Here is a 19,368-nt window from a genome sequence, read left to right on the forward strand (position 1 = left end):
ATTTATTTCAGTGCCTTGGAGTCCACACCTCCTGTCCCAATGCTACTATCTGTCAGGGGAGGAGGGAGACTTTGTGGGGAAGAGGCTGGAAGTAGAAGGAGATTGAAAGGGAAGGTGCAGAGTCATTCTAGTTCTTTCCAGAAATTCTGGTGCATTTGAAGTACAATCATAATAGAAAGCTAATTTCTTCTTCAAGTTTTACAACAGGATTATTATTATTATTATTATTATTATTATTATTATTATAGAGGGACTCAGATTTTTTTTATAATTTATCAGCTATTTTCAAAAGAAAAATTTTCTTTAAATGTTGCGGTTCTTTACACCTTCTGTGATTCAACTGAGCTATTCACAGTTTGCTAATGTACTTTAAAACTATTTCAAGGTGAAATAATCTAGTGAAGTACATCAAATTTTTAAAGTGAAAATATTAAGAATATGTGAGCTTTAAGCAGCTTGTGTTTATATATTTGTGCACATATATTTGAAACAATAGTAATTGGGGAGGAAGAGGCTATCAATTTGGAGTAGGGCCATAGAAGTAGTTGGAGGAAGGGGAGTTGGGGGGGGGGCTGGAGGGAGTGAAGGGAGGGCAGATAGTGATGTAATTATATTTTAATTAAAATGTAAAAAATAAAATAAAAAATGGATAATTGAGCTTTTAAAATATTATGCCATGAATTATTTGAAGATGGGACACATTTGAAAACTGGGTCAGGTGATTGCATTGTTCTAAAACACTGCCGAATGTTCTCACATGCATCTAAATGGTACAGAGGGTCACAGACTTGGGTTGTGGTATAGGGCGTTATTTGTGACTTGAATGGGAAATTGCCCCCATAAGCTCATGTATTTGAGCACTTGGTCCCCAGTTGGTGGCACTGCTTGGGAAGGTAATGAAACCTTTAGGAGGTGGAGGCTTTCTGGAAGAAGTAGTCACTGGGTTTTGAGTTTATTGCTTTGTCCTACTTCCTGGTTTCTCTGTCTGCTTCCTGTATGTGAATGAGAACCATCAGCCAGCTTCTTGCCCCTGCCTCCATGACATGCCTTTCCTGCAAGGATGGACTCTATTTCTCTGGAAGCACGAACCAAAGTAAGCCCATTACTTCCTTAACTTACTTTGGCTCATAGTATTTTTATCACAGAAACAGAAAAGTAACTAGTACAGTATTCTATATGTGGTCTGTCATTGACCTAAATGTTAAGAAGCCATGCCTTCAGTGTGTTACAGATTTTCCCATATTACCAACAGTGCCTATCAATACCCTAAGTGAGTTCTGAAGCTTCTGTGATTCCTCATAAGGAGTAAAAATACTTATGGATAGAATGACAGCAATTAGTTACCTGAGATTTAATATTTCAAATAAATCCATAGTTAACAAGAAATTTTCAGATCAACCCATACCTAAAATAATGTATTCTGTTGATACTCTGAATAATAAAATAGACTTAAAAATCTATAAACATTACAGGTTTCCTTGTTTTTATTTTTCTCTGTTACATCCCTTTTACTGAAATTGACTTTCTTCATAGGTAGAGTATTCCTACTGAGTTTGAGCTTCACTCATGTGCCCTATATATCAAACATTATATGTCTCTTTCTTATCTTGACTGAGTTTCTATGCATAGACATCCACTTATGATGGCACTCTGTGGCTTTCCCCTTTTTTTCAAGTCATTCATATGCTTTGGTATGTTTTTCCAAATATTGAGACATTCAGTTGAAGCCTTTAAGATTATCAAATCAAATTATTAAGATTTAAAAATAATTTCCCTCAATAAGACTAATATTTTGTTCATGTTCATAACATGCCTTCTGATACTTGTCTAACTTATTCTTCTAGACTGTTGCCCAGACTATAAACTCCATGGCCACAGCCACAGTTAATGGAGAAGATTTAAACCTAAAAATGTTACAAAATCTCCTATGTTATCAATAATTCCTATCAATACCTTTCTTTCAGTAGTATCACTGCTCTAAATGACATGTTTTGAAAAAATAAAATGTAGTTGATGGGTTACATTCGTAGCCATTCTTAGATTCCAAAGACACTAGCCCACTGGTCTCATAGTAACTTATCTTACTTTTCTTTTAATTCCTACAAAATTGATCTCAGATACAATATCAACTTATTTCCATACAAAGTGCTTGACTATCTCTGAAAGACTTTGTAGAACATACTAAGAATCAATGTGTGATTGCAAATCCAAGCTATAAGTCAAGCATGTAGATTCATTTAAAGAGCTCAAGGGGAACCACAATTCTTTGTGGTAAACAGAGCACAGGGAGTCTTGGAATGGCGATAGAATTCTTAATTTAGCAAGAACAACACTGGACAAGATAATTTTCACCGGAAAACTGGGTTCTTACACTGTGGGTATTATTCATCTTCGTGTATAGCATAGCACATGGATTAACACAAATACTAAAACAATCAAGGGTCTTTTTATAGGGAAAATAAGAATAGCACATGGATTAACACAAATATTAAAAAATCAAGGATCTTTTTATAGGGGAAATAGAGCACATTTGCCCTTTGAAGATGCTGTGAAAGCTCTGAAGATAAAGCTAATGTCTGCTTAGCTAGTATGCTGAGATTTTAAGGACATAGGGACACAGTTGTAAATGACTCAAGCTTGCCAACATTTAGCTTTTCTTTTTTTTTAAAAAAAGCAATTAAAAATCATTCAATATAATTATTCCATAAATTGAAGCCACTGATGATGCAACCGAGTCAAACATGTAAGTCCTAAAACAGAGCAGTCAAATGCTAACACAACAAAATGTGGAGAATGTGGAAATGGCTCTGAAGATCTGTCCTGTGAACCATGAGAAAGATACTGGCAAACACATCTTCAGCTAGCATTGCTTCTCTCACCACTACTTGCTATTCTACTCTCTTCAGCTCTGTTCAGAAAGGGCATTCATAACAGCATCTAATTCACGCTCCTCATGAAACCTGAATACCAAGTATTAATCTTCCACTTCAAGCCATCAAGTTGTATGGACTGAGGAGAGTATGTACACTCAGAGCAATGCAGGAATCGTTCATTCATAATGAAAATGAACAGAAAAGTAAGTTAGAAGACAAGGAATTAATATTACCATATAATTAGAAAGCTTAAGAAGAAATTCAAAACAAAATCTAGCCACCTAGATTGAAAGTAATTCCTTAAGAAGAGTAGAAAAAACAACAACAACAAAAAAACAACCACATACCACCATATAAGCAAGAGACCAAAGATCAGATTAGAAAGGCCATTAACCAGCAGAAAAGGGTGACCTTGCCTTCTGATATGTTCCAGAGAAAATACATAAAGTCAAAACATTAGTATTTTTCTCAGTAATAGAGAATAAGTGATTTTTACAGTTTAATATGTACATAATTTTAAAAAACATTACTTTTGTGACCAGAAAACTATGTGATGCACTTTAAAGTCATGTTCAGTGAATACCAGAAAGTATCAAAGAAAAGTCAATACATGAAAATGTCTGTAGTTGAAGCTGTTTTGGATGTAAAACAAATTGTCCGCACAGGGGACAAAAAGGGACGACAGTAGCATGGCCAGATGGAGATGAGTGGCCTTCACCTCTTCACAGACCGGTGTCCTATCTTCAAGCAGAGGGTCTGGAATAGACTTTCCAGACTATGTAATCTACTGGCTACTTCCCATCCTATGTCTTTACGTATAATGCAGCTCTGATCTTAGTGTTTCCTTTGCTAGTTCACTCATTGTATACTTCAGAACAGTCTTTACAGACAAAAATTGTTACAAAAGGAGGGTTAGCTCTGGGTCTGGGATCTTTTCAGAGAACCCACCCTGCAACTCAGCTCTTGTCCTTTCATGTACTTGTCTACCTCAGGGTTTTCAACTGTACCCTACGTTCTTCAATAGTACCTTTCAGATTCTGCAAATGATGGCTTCAGATCTCCTTCCTGCACGTACAGCCCCAGTGGTAATGATAGCAATAGCCACAACCAGCATCTCTGGGGTGCATCATACCTGAGCCTTGGCACCCAGTCCACTACAGTCTTTCTTTTAACACTCAACACAGCCATAAAGCAGGTGCTTACTGTTTCAAAAGTAAGAGCCTAGACAGCAGGAAGGCCATAAGAAATTGCTGTTACTCACATACTCAGTCACTTTGGATTCAAGTAGAACAGTGGTTTTAATAATCTTACCTACCAAAACAAAGTTCCAGAGAAGTACTTAATCCTGAAGCAAGAGTGAGAGAGAAGGCTGAGAGCTTAATAGGACCATTTGGGGTGGGGGGGATCCTGAAGCTCTCTGTCTCTGTCTCTCTTTGTCTCTGTCTCTGTCTGTCTGTCTGTCTGTCTGTCTCTCTCTCTCTCTCTCTCTCTCTCTCTCTCTGTGTGTGTGTGTGTGTGTGTGTGTGTGTGTGTGTGTGTGTGTGTGTGTGTGTGTGTTCATATGTGAAGGTCAGAGGAAAACTTTTAGGAATTGATTCTTTTCTTCTACTATGTTAGTCCAGGGAACTGAACTCAGGCCATGAAACTTAGTAGCATGTATCTTAACCTGCTGAGCCATCTTGCCTGCCCCAGAGACTCTTCTTGTTAGTTTCCTACACAGAAGCACTCCACAGCACTTTACTCTGGAAATAAAATAAACAGAAAGCAGTGGGGAAGACATCAGCAATGCTACCTGATCCCACTGAAGGGCTGGAGACAATGAGCCTTTAAACTATTGTTCTATTAGAAGTGGTACAGAAAGTGTGTATTTACTAGCGGGGCCAATGGTCTTTTCTAAGAAAACAACCAATAAAGAAGGGTCAGCCTCAGAGGACGTGTTCAGCAAACCCAGACCGTTATTATTTATTTTTCTCCTTTCTCACTGCCTTCTGATAATTCACCACTCACTTTCCAGGCTCTGTTGTCACATTCATATAAAAACTCAAGAGGAAGTGGGAGCGGATCTGGAGGATGGAGAGGGATAAATGTATACATGCATGAAATTCTCAAATAATTAATAAAAATAATCACATTCAAAATCAATCACCTGTGTAGGTTTTATTTTATTTTATTTATTTATTCTCATGCAATAGCCAATTTTATTCAGGGCACCAGACAATTTATATCATGAGGGCATTCTGAGGTTGAAGTAAGGTCATGTGAGCAAAGTTCACTTGAGTTCAAGCTGTACAGTCTCAAGGGCCAGGTCACATGAGTTTAGACTATATAGACTCACATATCATTCTGAATAATAATGAAATCCAATTCGGCTACCGATGGCTACATAAACCAGCGGGCTCTCTTTCTTGCTTGTATACATAAACATTTCAGGTCTCAGAGACTTAGGGAGTCTCAATCCCAAGGGATATTCTGCTTCTTCAATGACTGTGAACCATGCATGTCTTTCTATACTGTAATGGTCAGAACCAAAGACACAAGCAGTGCATCTATGGCCACCTAGACATCACTAGGAACTATGTTGGTAAAACCCAACAAATATTTAGAAGAAGAGGCTTCACAGTTTATGAAACCTAGCCCAGAAACCCACATATCAACCAGTTATCAACTATTGTTTTTAGATATGTCTATCCACGTTTGTTTGTGTTTAATCAAACTGCAATGACTGTGAAAAAGAATAAGGATGAAATCAAATTAAACTTTCTCTTTGTTGTTTTCCTTCTAACAGTCTAGCCATCAAATCCAATAAATTGAACAGTTATCCTTGTTGAGAACATGGCCCCACCACACATGATTTTTTAATTTCTTCCTTCCTCCTCAACCTGTTCTTTTAATTTAACTTCTTAATAGTATTCAAAGTAACATCCTCACACTGCTGGGTTACTCTACAAAGACAGCTCAGTTCTAAGGAGAAAAGTGCAACTTCTCTTGATTGTTCCTGTTCAACAACAAACAAGAAAACATTGCCTCAGACTGCCAAAATCACATACTTCTTATAGTCCTTAATGTTCTATTTTAAATATAATTCCAACATGGTCAATTTGATGTATATGAGGCTATGCATATGTATAGGTTAGTGCTTTAGGTACCTCTGGGGATACTTGTTGCTGGCCCTTAAGGAGCATGACCTGGAAGGGTTCTTATACAAAGACTGTTCTGGCCCTCCCTCAAAGTTCCAATTCAATGGATTAGGGTTTCCAGAGGTGCCCAGGGGATGCTGATCCTGTTACTTCATGGACCACACTTTGACAGACATCAAAGTAAGAGTTATTACTTTAGGTATAGATGGTAGGTCTATTAAGCTTACTAAGCATGATGTTTATAATAAGTGCTACTATATTATATGTGAATATTATATATTGGTAAATATGTAAAAATATTATATCAAATATTATCAAAATTTACATCAGAGTCTACCAGAGAGATGCATTCATGGAGGCCATGATGTGGTTTGTATTTCTCCTCCCCTGGATAATCAGAGACAATCTCTCCTATCAGCATCAGGCTATTTTGGGGACTGTGCTACATAATGCATGGGATGAGAGGCTGTAAATTACAGACACTATTATGATCACAGTCAGTTCTCTGTATCTGCAGGTCTAACCAACTACAGATAGAAAAGACTTGAAGAAATAGCATTTGTATTGAACACACACACAGCTTTCTTTTCTTATTATTCCATAAGCAATACCGTTTAACAATTATTTACATAGAATTTACATTTCATTAGGTACATGTAATCTAAAAATACTTAAAAACACACTGAAGAATCTGTAATAAGTTGTATGCAAATGTTGCACCGTTCATATAAGGCAAATGATTCCCTTGGATACCAAGGTATAACTGTACATAGAAACACACCCAGTTAATAAAGAATGTGTTCCTCAGATACACTGGTAAAGTGCTGAGGTTACATTCTTCCAGTCACCAGAGGAAATTTAAGGAAAATAGCACAGACACTTGGTCACAACTCAGAATTTCCTTATACTTTCTTACACAACAAGGAATAATTTCCTTTATTATTCTTGTTTATTTTTTTAGAGTAACTAAAAATTATATTTTTTGAACATAAAAACAGGTTATAATTTAAAAGTGCAGGGTTATTTTAAACAGTAAAGTATTTTCTCTGTAGAAAATAGTATAAATGATAACATTTCCCAATAAGCCCTTTTAAGCCAAATGATAGCTGAATTATACATATAAATATTGATTAGATTCTAGGATACAGAAGAGGCCTATCTTAATCTGTTCAGAGAGCTATGTTTTACTTAAGTTGCATAAGTGAGATTCCTGTTCATCTTCCCCTTCACTTTTTGATTTACAGCAGACATTTTTCTATAGGCTAATCCATAGTCTAAAAAGATTTTAGCCTCCCCTCATGAAAGTACAGCCAGCATTTTCTTTCATCAGCTTGATACAGTACAAATTCTTATCCTAATAGTGAAATGTTTCACTAAAGCTTGTCCAGTGATTGGGTAAAACCAGAACTTATTATAAGCCGCTATTCTTGTTTTTGAAGTGCTGCTCAAATTTTCGAAATTCCTACTTTAAAAAAATCCAACTAATAGATTTCATAAATGAACGATGTAGCCACTTAGCAATGTCTCAAACCCTGAGCCATGAAGGTTTATCTCATTAAACATTTGGAACGATTCGGTGCATTTCAAAGTCAGCTATGCAACTGGTTCTAGGTGCTCATCACACTGCTTCAAGGCGTTCCACTTTGATCCTCCCCTTGAGATACTTCATTCATCCTTTGGTAACTGATGCTTTCAACAGAGGTCGTGTGACAAGATGTTTAAAATCTTAAAAATTGTATTTTGTGTAATGTATGTGTGTGTGTGTGTGTGTGTGTGTGTGTGTGTGTGTGTGTGTGTGTGAAAGTAGAGTCCTGAGAGCAACAGAAGTGATTCAACAGACACACTTATACTTAAAACTCAAACTAGTGGAGACAAAATGCCAAAACTGACAGCAGCAGCACAGCAAACTAGTCCTTGTCTTACAGCAGCTCTCCAGCTATGTGGTATGGGACAGTTGTTAAACTGGGGTTTATATCAGTTGCTTCCCCATCACAGCAGGATAGCAATGCCGCCCTTTCCAAGACTTTAAGCCTCCTGCAACACTGAGGCCTCAAATGTTATCTGTTCATCATTCATCACTACCACAACAAGTACTTATTAGGAAAGCCCAACCCAGAGAGAGAGAGACTTTTCATTAAAAATAACCACAGACAATATAGCCAAGACCTTTGAACTACTGATTTTTGTTGTTGGTTTTTTTGTTTGTTTATTTGTTTGCACCCCCTCCACGGAGTGACTACACAAATTGTCTCCTAGTAAATAAGTAAACTGAGGAATTACTATACCAAAAACTGAGCCAAGCTTCACATTTTGTGGGGCTTCTTATGTCATGGTCTACATGGAAAAGCTATTACCTTTTAGGATTAAAGAAATTTCTAGGGGAAAAAAAGTAAAAACACAGCCTTTCTTGCCTGTTGTTTACACTTGCTATTAAATTATCTGTAATCCTTTGAAAGTAATAGCCTGTCAGGCAAAGCCTGACTTCTTCCTAAAGAGAAGGAATGTTCAACATGTTAGAGATTGAGCAATTAAAGGAAGGAGGGGGCAGTAATTTATCTAACTGTAAGAAGGAATTAGTTACTTTCTCTCTACATGTACTGTTACATATGATTGTCAGCCATACCTCATCAACATGGAAAGGAGATGATGGCCTTATTGGAAGTAGTTAAATATAAATGATAGACTCTGATTGTAACAGTTATTTTAAAACTTAAGGAGAAAAATTACCACCCTTAAAATTCACCTGGACTCTATATAGATCACAGAATGAGAGTTAGTCTAGCTTTGGGGCATCTGTTTTGAGGAGTTACTCTATTACATGGCATTGTTGGTACCTAGTGAATTGCTGCTTATCAAAGAAACTTATTTCTCATGAATACTGTATGTTAATATTATAGTATTGTTTAATTCATAAGGTAATGATAACTTAGTAAGAACATTATCTCTGAGCTCACTAGGCAGGTTTATCTACTTCAGAATGCACAGTTTGCTTCATTATTCTGTATGATAAAATTTCTGGGAACACACAGGATAATCCCTTTCCGGCAGGGTCAGCTTTTTAGTCCCCATCAATCTATTTGTGTGTTCTCCCCAGCTTTTCAGGATTCTTGGCAGAAAGCATTCATTAGACTGAGAGAAAGTAAAACATGCATTATAAGAGGTTCACTCTCAGAGGCCAGAGGCTCATTAACACAGTCACCTCTCCTAGTCATGTTGTGGATGGGGACCATGAAAGTACATGGCTGCTGGCACTCATTAAAACCCCAGGTAATAAGTGTATACAGTGATTTCGGTTGCTGACAATGTTTCTTCATTTGCATCTATGTATCCTTATCATAAATAGGATGTTTTACAATGGCGTATAATGGTATTCTCTTGGAGAACCTGATTGTTTACTTCTTGTTTCAATAGTATTGAGATATTTTCAAGGTCTGTAACTACAAAAGGACCTCATCTATGAATCCTTCTCAGTAGCAATGGAAAAAAGCTGCCAATAAAAGGCATTTTATGTATGGATGGCCCATGGCATATATATTAGGCACAGGCATTTTATACAAAGCACATAGAGTTATCAGAGAAAAAAATTCAGTCTGTTCTTTTTTTTTCTCTTAATTCATCTTCTTTTGTTTATTTGTTTTCTGACACTTGGCAGATTTTTCTGACTTAGGCTGAATAATGTAATGTTTGAAACAGAGAATCGAGGGAGTGCACAAGCCATTTCCTTACAAAGATTCAAAGTTACTTTAAACATTAAAAATAAAACAACAGAAAAATCCAAGCCTTTTAAGTTTATTTATAAAATGTCATGACACTAAAATACCTTAATTAGTCAACTTCTCTTTTACTGATGTCTTAAAAAAGCTTAAGGGTAAAACTTGAAAGCATTCTAACCAAGGCTGAAAAATATTTCTATTAGATGTTATCAAAGTCATTAATTTGTCTGTTTTTTTAAAAGTCTGCTTAGGCTGTGTTGTGTTAGCACAGAACTGTTTTACTACAAAGGAATTTTTAAATATTTGTTATAAATAATCTAGAGAGAAATAATCACTCAGATACTTTGCCCAAATAGCCTCATAAAATCTACCCAGCCCACACAGGGTACCCAGCACATGCCTTAGATAACTTTCTGTGGTGAATCTCCTAACCTGGTATTGAGACTCTGACAAAGAATTCCTTTTGGCTTTGATTTTTATTGAGTAGAATTTGAGGAAGACTATTTGAATAATGTATTAGCCAACTCAGTGTAAGAGGAACATTGCTTTAAATTGGTATTTTAAAGCAAAAAATACCCCAGTTCCTGTGAAGGAGAGGTGGAGCAAAGAGCCATATCCCTTCAGCCACATGAACATCCTTATGAAACTGTGAACTGGTCATAAGATATGAAAGAAAAATAGAAGAACAGCATAGATGTCGCAAAAAGGCACCCACAGGTACCCATCACAGGACTCTGCTCTTCGTGTGAATCAAACATGTCTTCCTCTCTGTTTTCAGAAGCCCAGAAACTGTACCTTTTTCATTTTGGTATGTTGACGAACCTTGAGCATACAAACCAGGGAAGAGACCGGGCAACATATGTGTAAATTGCTAACACTCCAGGGTGATGGCAGTAAATGTAAAGCCAGGAGAAACACTTTAGGAGGATATGATGATACGCAGTTGTGGGAAATGACAAGGCAAGGGGTATTGAGCCAAGGTGAGGCCCCTGCCTGTGGTGGACTGTGAAAACTGCATAGTAAAACACCTTTCTCTAGACAAGACCAAACACTGCAACAAATCTGAAAAGCACAGACAATAGGAGAGACACTGATTATTCGATATGTTGCAGAAACCAACTGTAACAGCTGATTCTTTTCTTATCCCTTGGCATCTGTAGTGCTTATAACTGGATAGGTATAGCCTCCAAGTGGCCAATTTCATATCATAGCTAACAAAGATACCTCCAGACTCTTAAAGTTGTTAGATTTTTGTTTCCAACATAATGATAATTTTATGCATTTTTATGTCTTCATCCCTTGAGGGTAAATCAATGGAGCTGCCTTGTAAGACAGGAGTAGACCATGAATAAAGACCTTCTGTAACATGCCAGGATGTTTTTCCTACATCAGTATGGTTTTGAGTACTAAAACTATTTCTTCCTAGTAATATCAGACCTCCCAGGGTCGTCATAACAACTAGTGCTATACATTTATGTACTTTTAGAAGAATGGCAGTTGATTATTTTTCCAAGATTAAAACAAAACACAAAAAGAGGTGAGAGAGCTGGCCCTGGCATTCTGAGAGTGAGAAAAGTAGCCCTGCCCCTTACCAGCTGCAGCACACAGGAGAGCAGGCCCTGCACCACATCTGGGCAGTATACTAGAGCTGACCCTGTTGTCAGGTGTGCAGGTGAGCCAGCTCTGAGGGCAGGAGAGCAGGAGAGCAGGAGAGCAGGAGAGCTGACCTCCCCACCTTGTAGGCCTCCTACAGCGATTGGGGGAGAGAACCCTGCACTTTGCATGGGCAAAACAGTAGAGCTGGTCATGGTGGTGTGAATGTGGATGACATTGATCTGAGGACCCGAGAGCAAGAGAACTGGCCCTGCTTCTTGCTGCAGGCTGCATTGAATGAGCTAGCCTGGGCAGTGACAATGAGTGAAAGCTAGTGGCCTGATTATCCCAGCTATCACCTAGGCCCAGAACCAGGGCTATGAGTTGGCCACTTCAACATCCACTGAATCTATCAGCTGTTGGAGCAGGTAAAGGGGAGGAATTTACATTTTCAAAACAGCAGGATCTCCATGACACAGGACAACAACAGGATATCCAAGAGGAACCCAGTGAGAGCTCATTATCAGTGGTAGTGGTACAGCAGAAGCCAGAGACCTTGAAGGAGACCAATGACTCTTGCAAACAAAGACAAATTGACTAAAAGGTAAACTGTGTGTCTCAACTAGCCACACTATAGCATCCATCAAGATTATTCTTTTTCTATCTGTCTCTCTGTCATTTTGTCTCTGTCTCTTTCTCTGTTTGTTTGGTTTGCTTTTTCTTTTAAATTTGGTTTTGTGTTGCAAAAGCAGAGTGGGTATGCGAGGGGACACAGAGATAAGTGGGATCAGAATGCATGATGTGAAATTCACAAAGAATCAATAATAAAAAAGAGATTGCTTCAAGTTACCACAATGTTTCTTTCAGTTAAATCATCACAAACAAAGATCTTTTATATCATTCCATGTCAATCTAGAGCTTTACTAAGAAGTTAAAAATATTTCAGACATGAAAAGGTCTATGATCACCTTCACTAAGAGGGGAGGTTGACAGAATTTACTCATGTTCTGATAAAATTTTAAAAAGTGCCCTCCTGAAAGATTAACTCATGTTCATTGAAGGTCCTTTGCAAGCCTCCTAGAATTGAGTCACTACTCTGAGATTATAAATGCATTAAAAGCATAGACAATTTTCAGTCAGCCTAAGGAGGAAGAAAGAGAAACCACCAACATTTTTAATTATAGAAGACAGACCAAGGCCTGAAAACTAAGAAAGGAAAAGGCATGAATGGATATGCTAATTATATAGGAAGGATTTTCTCCTCAGATGCATACTGTTATACACAAGTGGATGCACTGATTTTGAAATGAACAGAACAGTATTTTAGTCTTGAACTCAAATGTAACTACACTCAATAGTCTTCACTGGCAAGATGATGGTTAAGAAGTGGGCTATCAAACAATACTAAATCCTGAGACAGTATTAGACCTATGAAGGTAAATATGTTTAAAGATATTTTGAAATCTCACATGTAAAGAGTAATAGTCTTGGTGATATAAACTGTAGTCACTGTTTACAAATAATATCCATAGTGGATGCTACTAAGAATTATAAAGTGTTCAGTTTGTGCATATAGTTTCATCATAAAGAAAAATGGCACTTAAGGCCCACAGTCATGTGAACAATCTTCTTGGATAGGAAATGAGATATGACAAATAGTTCTGAGCAATAAACAACCATTATTTGTACCCTATGGCTCTTATGCAACAGTTAAAAGAACTAGTTCTTCATAAGCAATATTCCATACTTATAGCCTTTATAACTACAAATACAGAGATACTGTATCATCCCATAAGCTCAAGCCTCATGTCTCTATGCAACTTCCATGCCTTAAGTAGGCACCATGAGGTGAAATACACACACATGCATATAGGCACACCCTTGTGAGGTTCAGTTTATGTTCAAGAAAAATGACACCATCACTCATTCCCCTTGGCATGGAATATCTTGACTTGGAAACAGTTAGGATTATACTTTGCATCCAGCATTCAGATTGTTCTTACTAATTCAGATGCATAGTGCCTATCTAAATTTGTCATACATGAGTATAAAACAGTTAGTGAAGATGAGCACTGGATATGACCACTGATCTTTATGAAGCAAAGTAATCATCTCATAAAAATAATTAGCTGTAAAATCCATTTAAACAAACTAATCCTTTGAAATATTTCTTCCAATATTCTAATTCAATATTTTATATGATTAAGTATAGTGTGATTACCATATGTTAACCTTTGGAAATTTGTAGTTCCAGTTAGATTCAATGAGCAATATTATACAAGGCTGAAATGTTCAAAAAATTTAAAACAGCAAGAATTATTCACAATTTTAAAAAAACATATATTAACAAAAATGTGCTCTTCTGGCCCTTTGTTTACCTTAAAAATATGTTCCTTACAAAAACAACACATAATAGTAAAATCTGTTTTGCTTAATGGCACTCTAGCTGCTCTTTATTAGGGAGTTAACATTAACACATCTCTTATGTGTTAGCTTGAAAGAAAAGCATGGCAATACTTACCAGTTGAAGGATCTCCTCTCTAAGATTAAGAATGAGGTGCTAAGAAGGACCCATTCTGAATGAGCAAATGCAAATGCTGTTGTCTTGGTACTTTGGGAGGAAGGTCACTCACTGTAACCCATGGTCAGTTGAATCTGGGACTTAAAGTTGCCATACATTCATGAGCACCTTACAAACAGTGCCTTCATGGCATATTGACAATCAGAGATTGTACTTGGGGGGGGGGAATACACAAACTACTCAGTGGCATCCAAATAATATTAACTAGTATTAATAAATTGTCAATTTGCTGAGTTTGATTTTTATACAAAACCTACTCATCATAATTTCTCATTGAAATCAACTATGGGATAACGTAGCTGACTTGAACCATGCATACTTGCCTAAAGACACACTGGACTTCCACTGTTGGCTTTGAATTCAGCTCTATTTGTTATACCATCCTTGTATCTTTACACAGGAAGATGCTTTCTTGAAAAATACAAATTTCCCTCTAACTGCTGCAGCTGCTCCTACTGAACACCCAACATTTCCAGAGAAATCACATCTACACATACGTGTAAAATCAGGAAAACAAGCTGCTTTATTGCCCGATTTAAAATAAGCTCAATCAGAGAAAAGAACAACTGCTATAATAGACAACTTGATGAGCAGCTGAAGACGAAAATATACTCAGATGCAGTCATAGAACCCAGGATGTATTTAATTCAGGGAGGTTTGCCTGAGACAAAGGACACTTCTTGCCTCACTTTTTCTGAATCACAGAATCAACACGTGGGATTCATATGGCTCATGCAATCTAAAACAGGCTTGAAAATGTCCTAGAATATCATCCCCAGGCTCTAATGGTAGGAAAAAGGAAAGGCCTTTCTCCTTGAAAATTTTAACTAAAAAGTCATACCATTTAAAAAAGTTCTACCATAAGAATTTGAATGAGAACAATAATTATCCCATGCCAGAAATAAACTGTATTGTCAACCATTAGCTTGTCATCAGTAAACACATGCCAACTCTATTGCAGGGCAAAAATGGAATATAGACTAACAGATGACACACATTCAACCAATCAGCATTGAATCAGGACTGCACAGGCAGAGAGAAAAGAGACACTGAAGATGTGAAGAAGGAAAAAAAAAAGGGAAATTAGCCTTACTCTTGACGGTCGCTGTTCGGGTACAGTTGTAAAGAATAGCCAGCTCCCCAAATACTTTTCCTGGACCCATGGTGCAGAGCTTCACACCTTCTTTTGTAACTTCCACTTTCCCATCTGAAAGAAGAAGGGAAGACATGTGTTATCTTAATTTTCTCCCATGCTATTTTATTTGTTGCATCTTCATTATAACATGAAAAACATAGAGGTTTTTTTTTTTTTTTTAAAAAAAATGCATCAGTGAACCAGTTTAAACCAAGGTTTCCTGTGGTGGTATTGTGTTCCCCAAAATATTGTGTACCCTAATAAACTTAACTGGGGTCAGAGAACAGAAAAGCCACTAGATACTTAGGATAGGCAGTGGTAGCACACGCCTTTAATCCTAGCATTCCAGAGGCAGAAATCCATCTGTTCAAGGATACAGCCAAACATGGTGACTCACGGCTTTAATTCCAGAAAGCCAGTCTTTAATCCCAGGGAGTGATGGTAGAAAACAGAAAGATATGTAAGGCACAAGGACCAGAAACTAGAAGCATTTGGCTGGTTAAGCTTTTAGGTTTTGAGCAGCACAGTTCAGCTGAGAGCCATTGGGATGAGGACACAGAGGCTTCCAGTCTGAGGAAACAAGATCAGCTGAGAAGTTGGCCAGGTGAGGTTAGCTGTGGCTTGTTCTGTCTTTCTGACCATCCAGTGTTCACCCCAATAACTGGCCTCAGGTTTGATTTTATTAACAAGACTCTTTAAGAGTCATGCTACAGTTTCCCCCAAAGGATGATATAAGAAATGCAATTAAAAATGTGTGTTAAGAATCTCATCTCTTAAGGTTCTTCACTGACAGATTGGAAATGAGACTCAATGTAAAGGCTAGGAAAAGATGGGGACAAAAACATGAGCATATGAAACTATTCCATATGTAATTTTAGCAAACCAGGGTAATTCCAATTTTAACATTATTTTTACATCCAAAAGGAAATTCGAGTAAGAAGGCACATTTTCTACAGTGTGCATCAGAATTGGAAATTCTCATTTTGAGCAAGTCAGTTATTATAAAAAGAGAAATTACTCTGACCCTTGGGCATTATTTAATTGAAACTTTTGGTATCATTTTATTTGGAAACATCTTATCAACTAAGGTAAACCATTTCTATGCTCCCCAGCCTGTGAAGTTGACTATTAGTGAGAAAAAAAAGCTACCATAAAGCATGAGGACTGTTTATGCTCCACACTGGGCTGGGAGAATAAAATGCTAAAGAAGGAAAAAGCTAAGGAAACAGTATACTCTGGGTACAGATTGCTGCTCACAAATAAGGAAGGCAAGTGCTACTCATGGGGGAAATACTAATTTTAAAAAGTCATAGCTGTGTAGCCTAAAATTTACAATGCCCAACACAACCAGGGGAGAAATAAAAAGCAGCACACTCTATTTTAGATAATCTTCCACTTTTGCTATTTTTCCAATTTCTTATCCACCATCTATGTGCGGTAGAACAGAAAACCTCTCGCTTTGTAAATGACTAAGCCGTGACTGATAGTTCCCCCTGTTGTCCTAACTTCAGGCCCCATGTACCAGCATCAGAGCTGACCCTTTATGTGCCTGTTTCCTGTAATAGCTGCTTCTTTTTTAAGTGTTGAGAATAAATTCATTCCTGTTTTTAAATCAATTGAATTTAGTCTATATATTGGCTTTAAAAAATCTGGTTTGCTTTCATGCACTTGTTGAGATATAAGTCTCAAGCATTAAAGATGTTTCATCTACACATCTGTGAGGCACCATCTAGTCTGTAGAGTATATTACCTCTAAGCCTTCGTATCTAAACAGTATCTGTGGAAAGGGGATTCGAGAATTATTAGGACAAAATACAGAATCTACTCATCATACCAGACGTGCGTTACTCTGTATAAGAAAGCTGTGAATGAGAAAATCTAATGATTCCAAAGGTTTGGAACTGCCTGTGCTCACAACACGGATCAAACGCTACAGCTTTCTCAGGCTTACTTACAGACCATAGAGAGGGGATACCCTCTGTCAAGCTATGTCAAAAACCAGCCTAGGGAATTTATCTATTCATAAATACACTATATCCTCATTTTCTTTTAGTGATAAATCTGCTCCCCTAGAAATTTCATGTGACACTCAAGAGTGAGACAAAGCAGATTATGGCATGGTAGTCAAGAAATTAACACACTGTCTGAAGTCAGACTAGAAACTGAGTTTTCTTATCTGTTAGTGACCAGCACTGTGTTGTTTGGTAAAGTTGCTTAACTTTTTGGTGGTCTACTTTCTTCCTTAGTAAAATCAATATAGCCAGAGTATCTATCTCATTTAGATGATTTTTAAGTTTAAATGAGATAAGGCAATTAAAATACTTAACCCTGCAATAAATGTCTAATACATGTCTGCTCTTATTGCTGATGTAATATTCCTTCTTATGTTTGTTTATCATTTAAATGAAAATAAGAATTATTTACGATATATTCCAATATTGTAATCAGCTAGTTCAGAACTTAAGCCTATGTAGTAAAACAGGTGTCTGTTTTAATCAAAGAGTTTGTTTTTCAGATTCCTTCAATGAGGTGTAATGGTGGTGAGGAGAAAACATTTGAGCTCAAATCATTATCAGACCCAAAGAAGAAAAGAGAAATCCAAGAAAACCAGTGATTCACCTGGGAGAACAGAAGAATACTTTTCTACATTCACTATTGTTCAGGCAACATTTTATAGCTATGTTGCTTTAGAGACAATAGACTTAAGGGCTCTCAAGGTTTTGAAGTAATAATTTCCTGATGCATTGTAAAACTGTCAATCTACAGCTTACAGTGTTAATTATAAATATAATTAAAACTATAAATATAAGTAAAACAAAACATCCAATGCTTAGAGGAAAAATGAATGACTATGTGAGTATGCTTATCTGTCTTTGAGGTTGGCATTTAAAAGTTTTAATGTAAAGGGACTTCTAAGAAGAACCCATCCAAACACTGACAGACTATCTCTAGCAATACCTGCCCAATAAAAGACAGCCATCAACATTAGGACTGTTGTTTCAAACAGGAGATTTCTTCAAGTAAATCCTTGGACTTTGGGCATCAGACCTAACTTATGAATCTAGATGATTCCTCGTATAGGACGTTGAAAGTATGTAACTACTACCATGAGCATCACACTTGGTCCCGCAGACATCCTTCCTTTCTAGACAAACCATATTCATATATCGATATAAATGTATAAACAACTACTCTTACAAGTGATTATACCTTCCATTTTTATAACCTCCAGAAAGCTCCTCCTCTGAACACTGTGAGGCTCTAGGGTTTGAAATTTATGCACTAATCCACTTCTAGTTCCAAATTATTTTCCTAATCCTGTATTAGACAGTCTCATTGTGTAGACCAGACTTGCTTTGAACTCACAGAGATCTGCCTACTTCTGCCTCCTGAGTACAAAGATTAAAGGTGTGCTCCACCACACCCTGCCTTATTTTCCTAATTTTCTTATATCTAACTGAACTTTTGTGAAAAAATAGGTATAAATTATACTGTAATAATTATTCATTTATATATTAATAACTGGCACTGGCAATAGACATTCATTTTCCTTATTAATTAGAATAGTTAAAATAAACTATTCAGTATTATCTTTGATAAATAATATTTTGGATATATCTTTTCCAGGTAATTTAAATAGTCGGCAGTCAGTATGGCCACAATTATCAAGGAAGTATAAGAGATCTGATGTCATATGATATATGACACTTAGGAAAAATCCATTTGTTTTTACTTGTTTCTTTAGTATTGCCATTCGTATTTGTGACAAGGTCTCATAAAGCTCTAGATAACCTTGAACTTCTGTGTAGCAGAGGATGATCTTGAACTTTAGGTCTTTCTTCTTCCATCTTCACAGTGCTGGAATTACAGGTGTGATCACCATGTCCCACCCAGTCTAAAGCACTGGTTTTCTGGTTGTTAGTGTTATAGTTTAATGAACAGACACAATTAAACCAGAAATGGAAAATGCTTATCACCTATTACCCTGAATCATAATTTGGTCACTTATTTTCCTTCATACCTGTTGTGAGAATGAGAATAAATAACAGAGAAGAGGGACAGATCAGGGACTTATATGACAGAGACATATATGGCATGAAGGAGAGGTATCTTAGTTTCCAATAACTCAGGAAAAATGAGTTATTGGTGAGGAATTGGTTAAGTTTACTTATTAGGTTTCATATCAACCTTAAGCAAAACCAGAAGCAACTGTGAATTTATAAATGATTTTCAAGAATGGACTATATATTTACTTATAAACACTAAGTGTCTTTCAGTTATCAATTTGAGATATTTTCCTATCTGAACACATTCTTCCTTTGCAGATCTGAACCCC

At 36.8% G+C, this 19,368-nt stretch overlaps 1 protein-coding gene across 4 annotated transcripts in view; it reads right to left on the minus strand.

Annotated features, from left to right (window-relative positions):
- The window catches only part of Prkg1 (protein kinase cGMP-dependent 1), a 1,181,731-nt gene that overhangs the window by 711,244 nt on the left and 451,119 nt on the right, over positions 1-19,368 (minus strand). For all 4 annotated transcript variants that reach the window (XM_042262603.2, XM_042262599.2, XM_042262606.2 and 1 more), the window contains one exon: positions 14,991-15,104. In XM_042262603.2, the coding sequence (XP_042118537.1) occupies positions 14,991-15,104 (114 nt within the window). The remainder of the gene's footprint in view (positions 1-14,990; positions 15,105-19,368) is intronic.

This window comes from Peromyscus maniculatus, chromosome 1, assembly GCF_049852395.1.
Source record: "Peromyscus maniculatus bairdii isolate BWxNUB_F1_BW_parent chromosome 1, HU_Pman_BW_mat_3.1, whole genome shotgun sequence".
Classification (NCBI taxonomy): domain Eukaryota; kingdom Metazoa; phylum Chordata; class Mammalia; order Rodentia; family Cricetidae; genus Peromyscus; species Peromyscus maniculatus.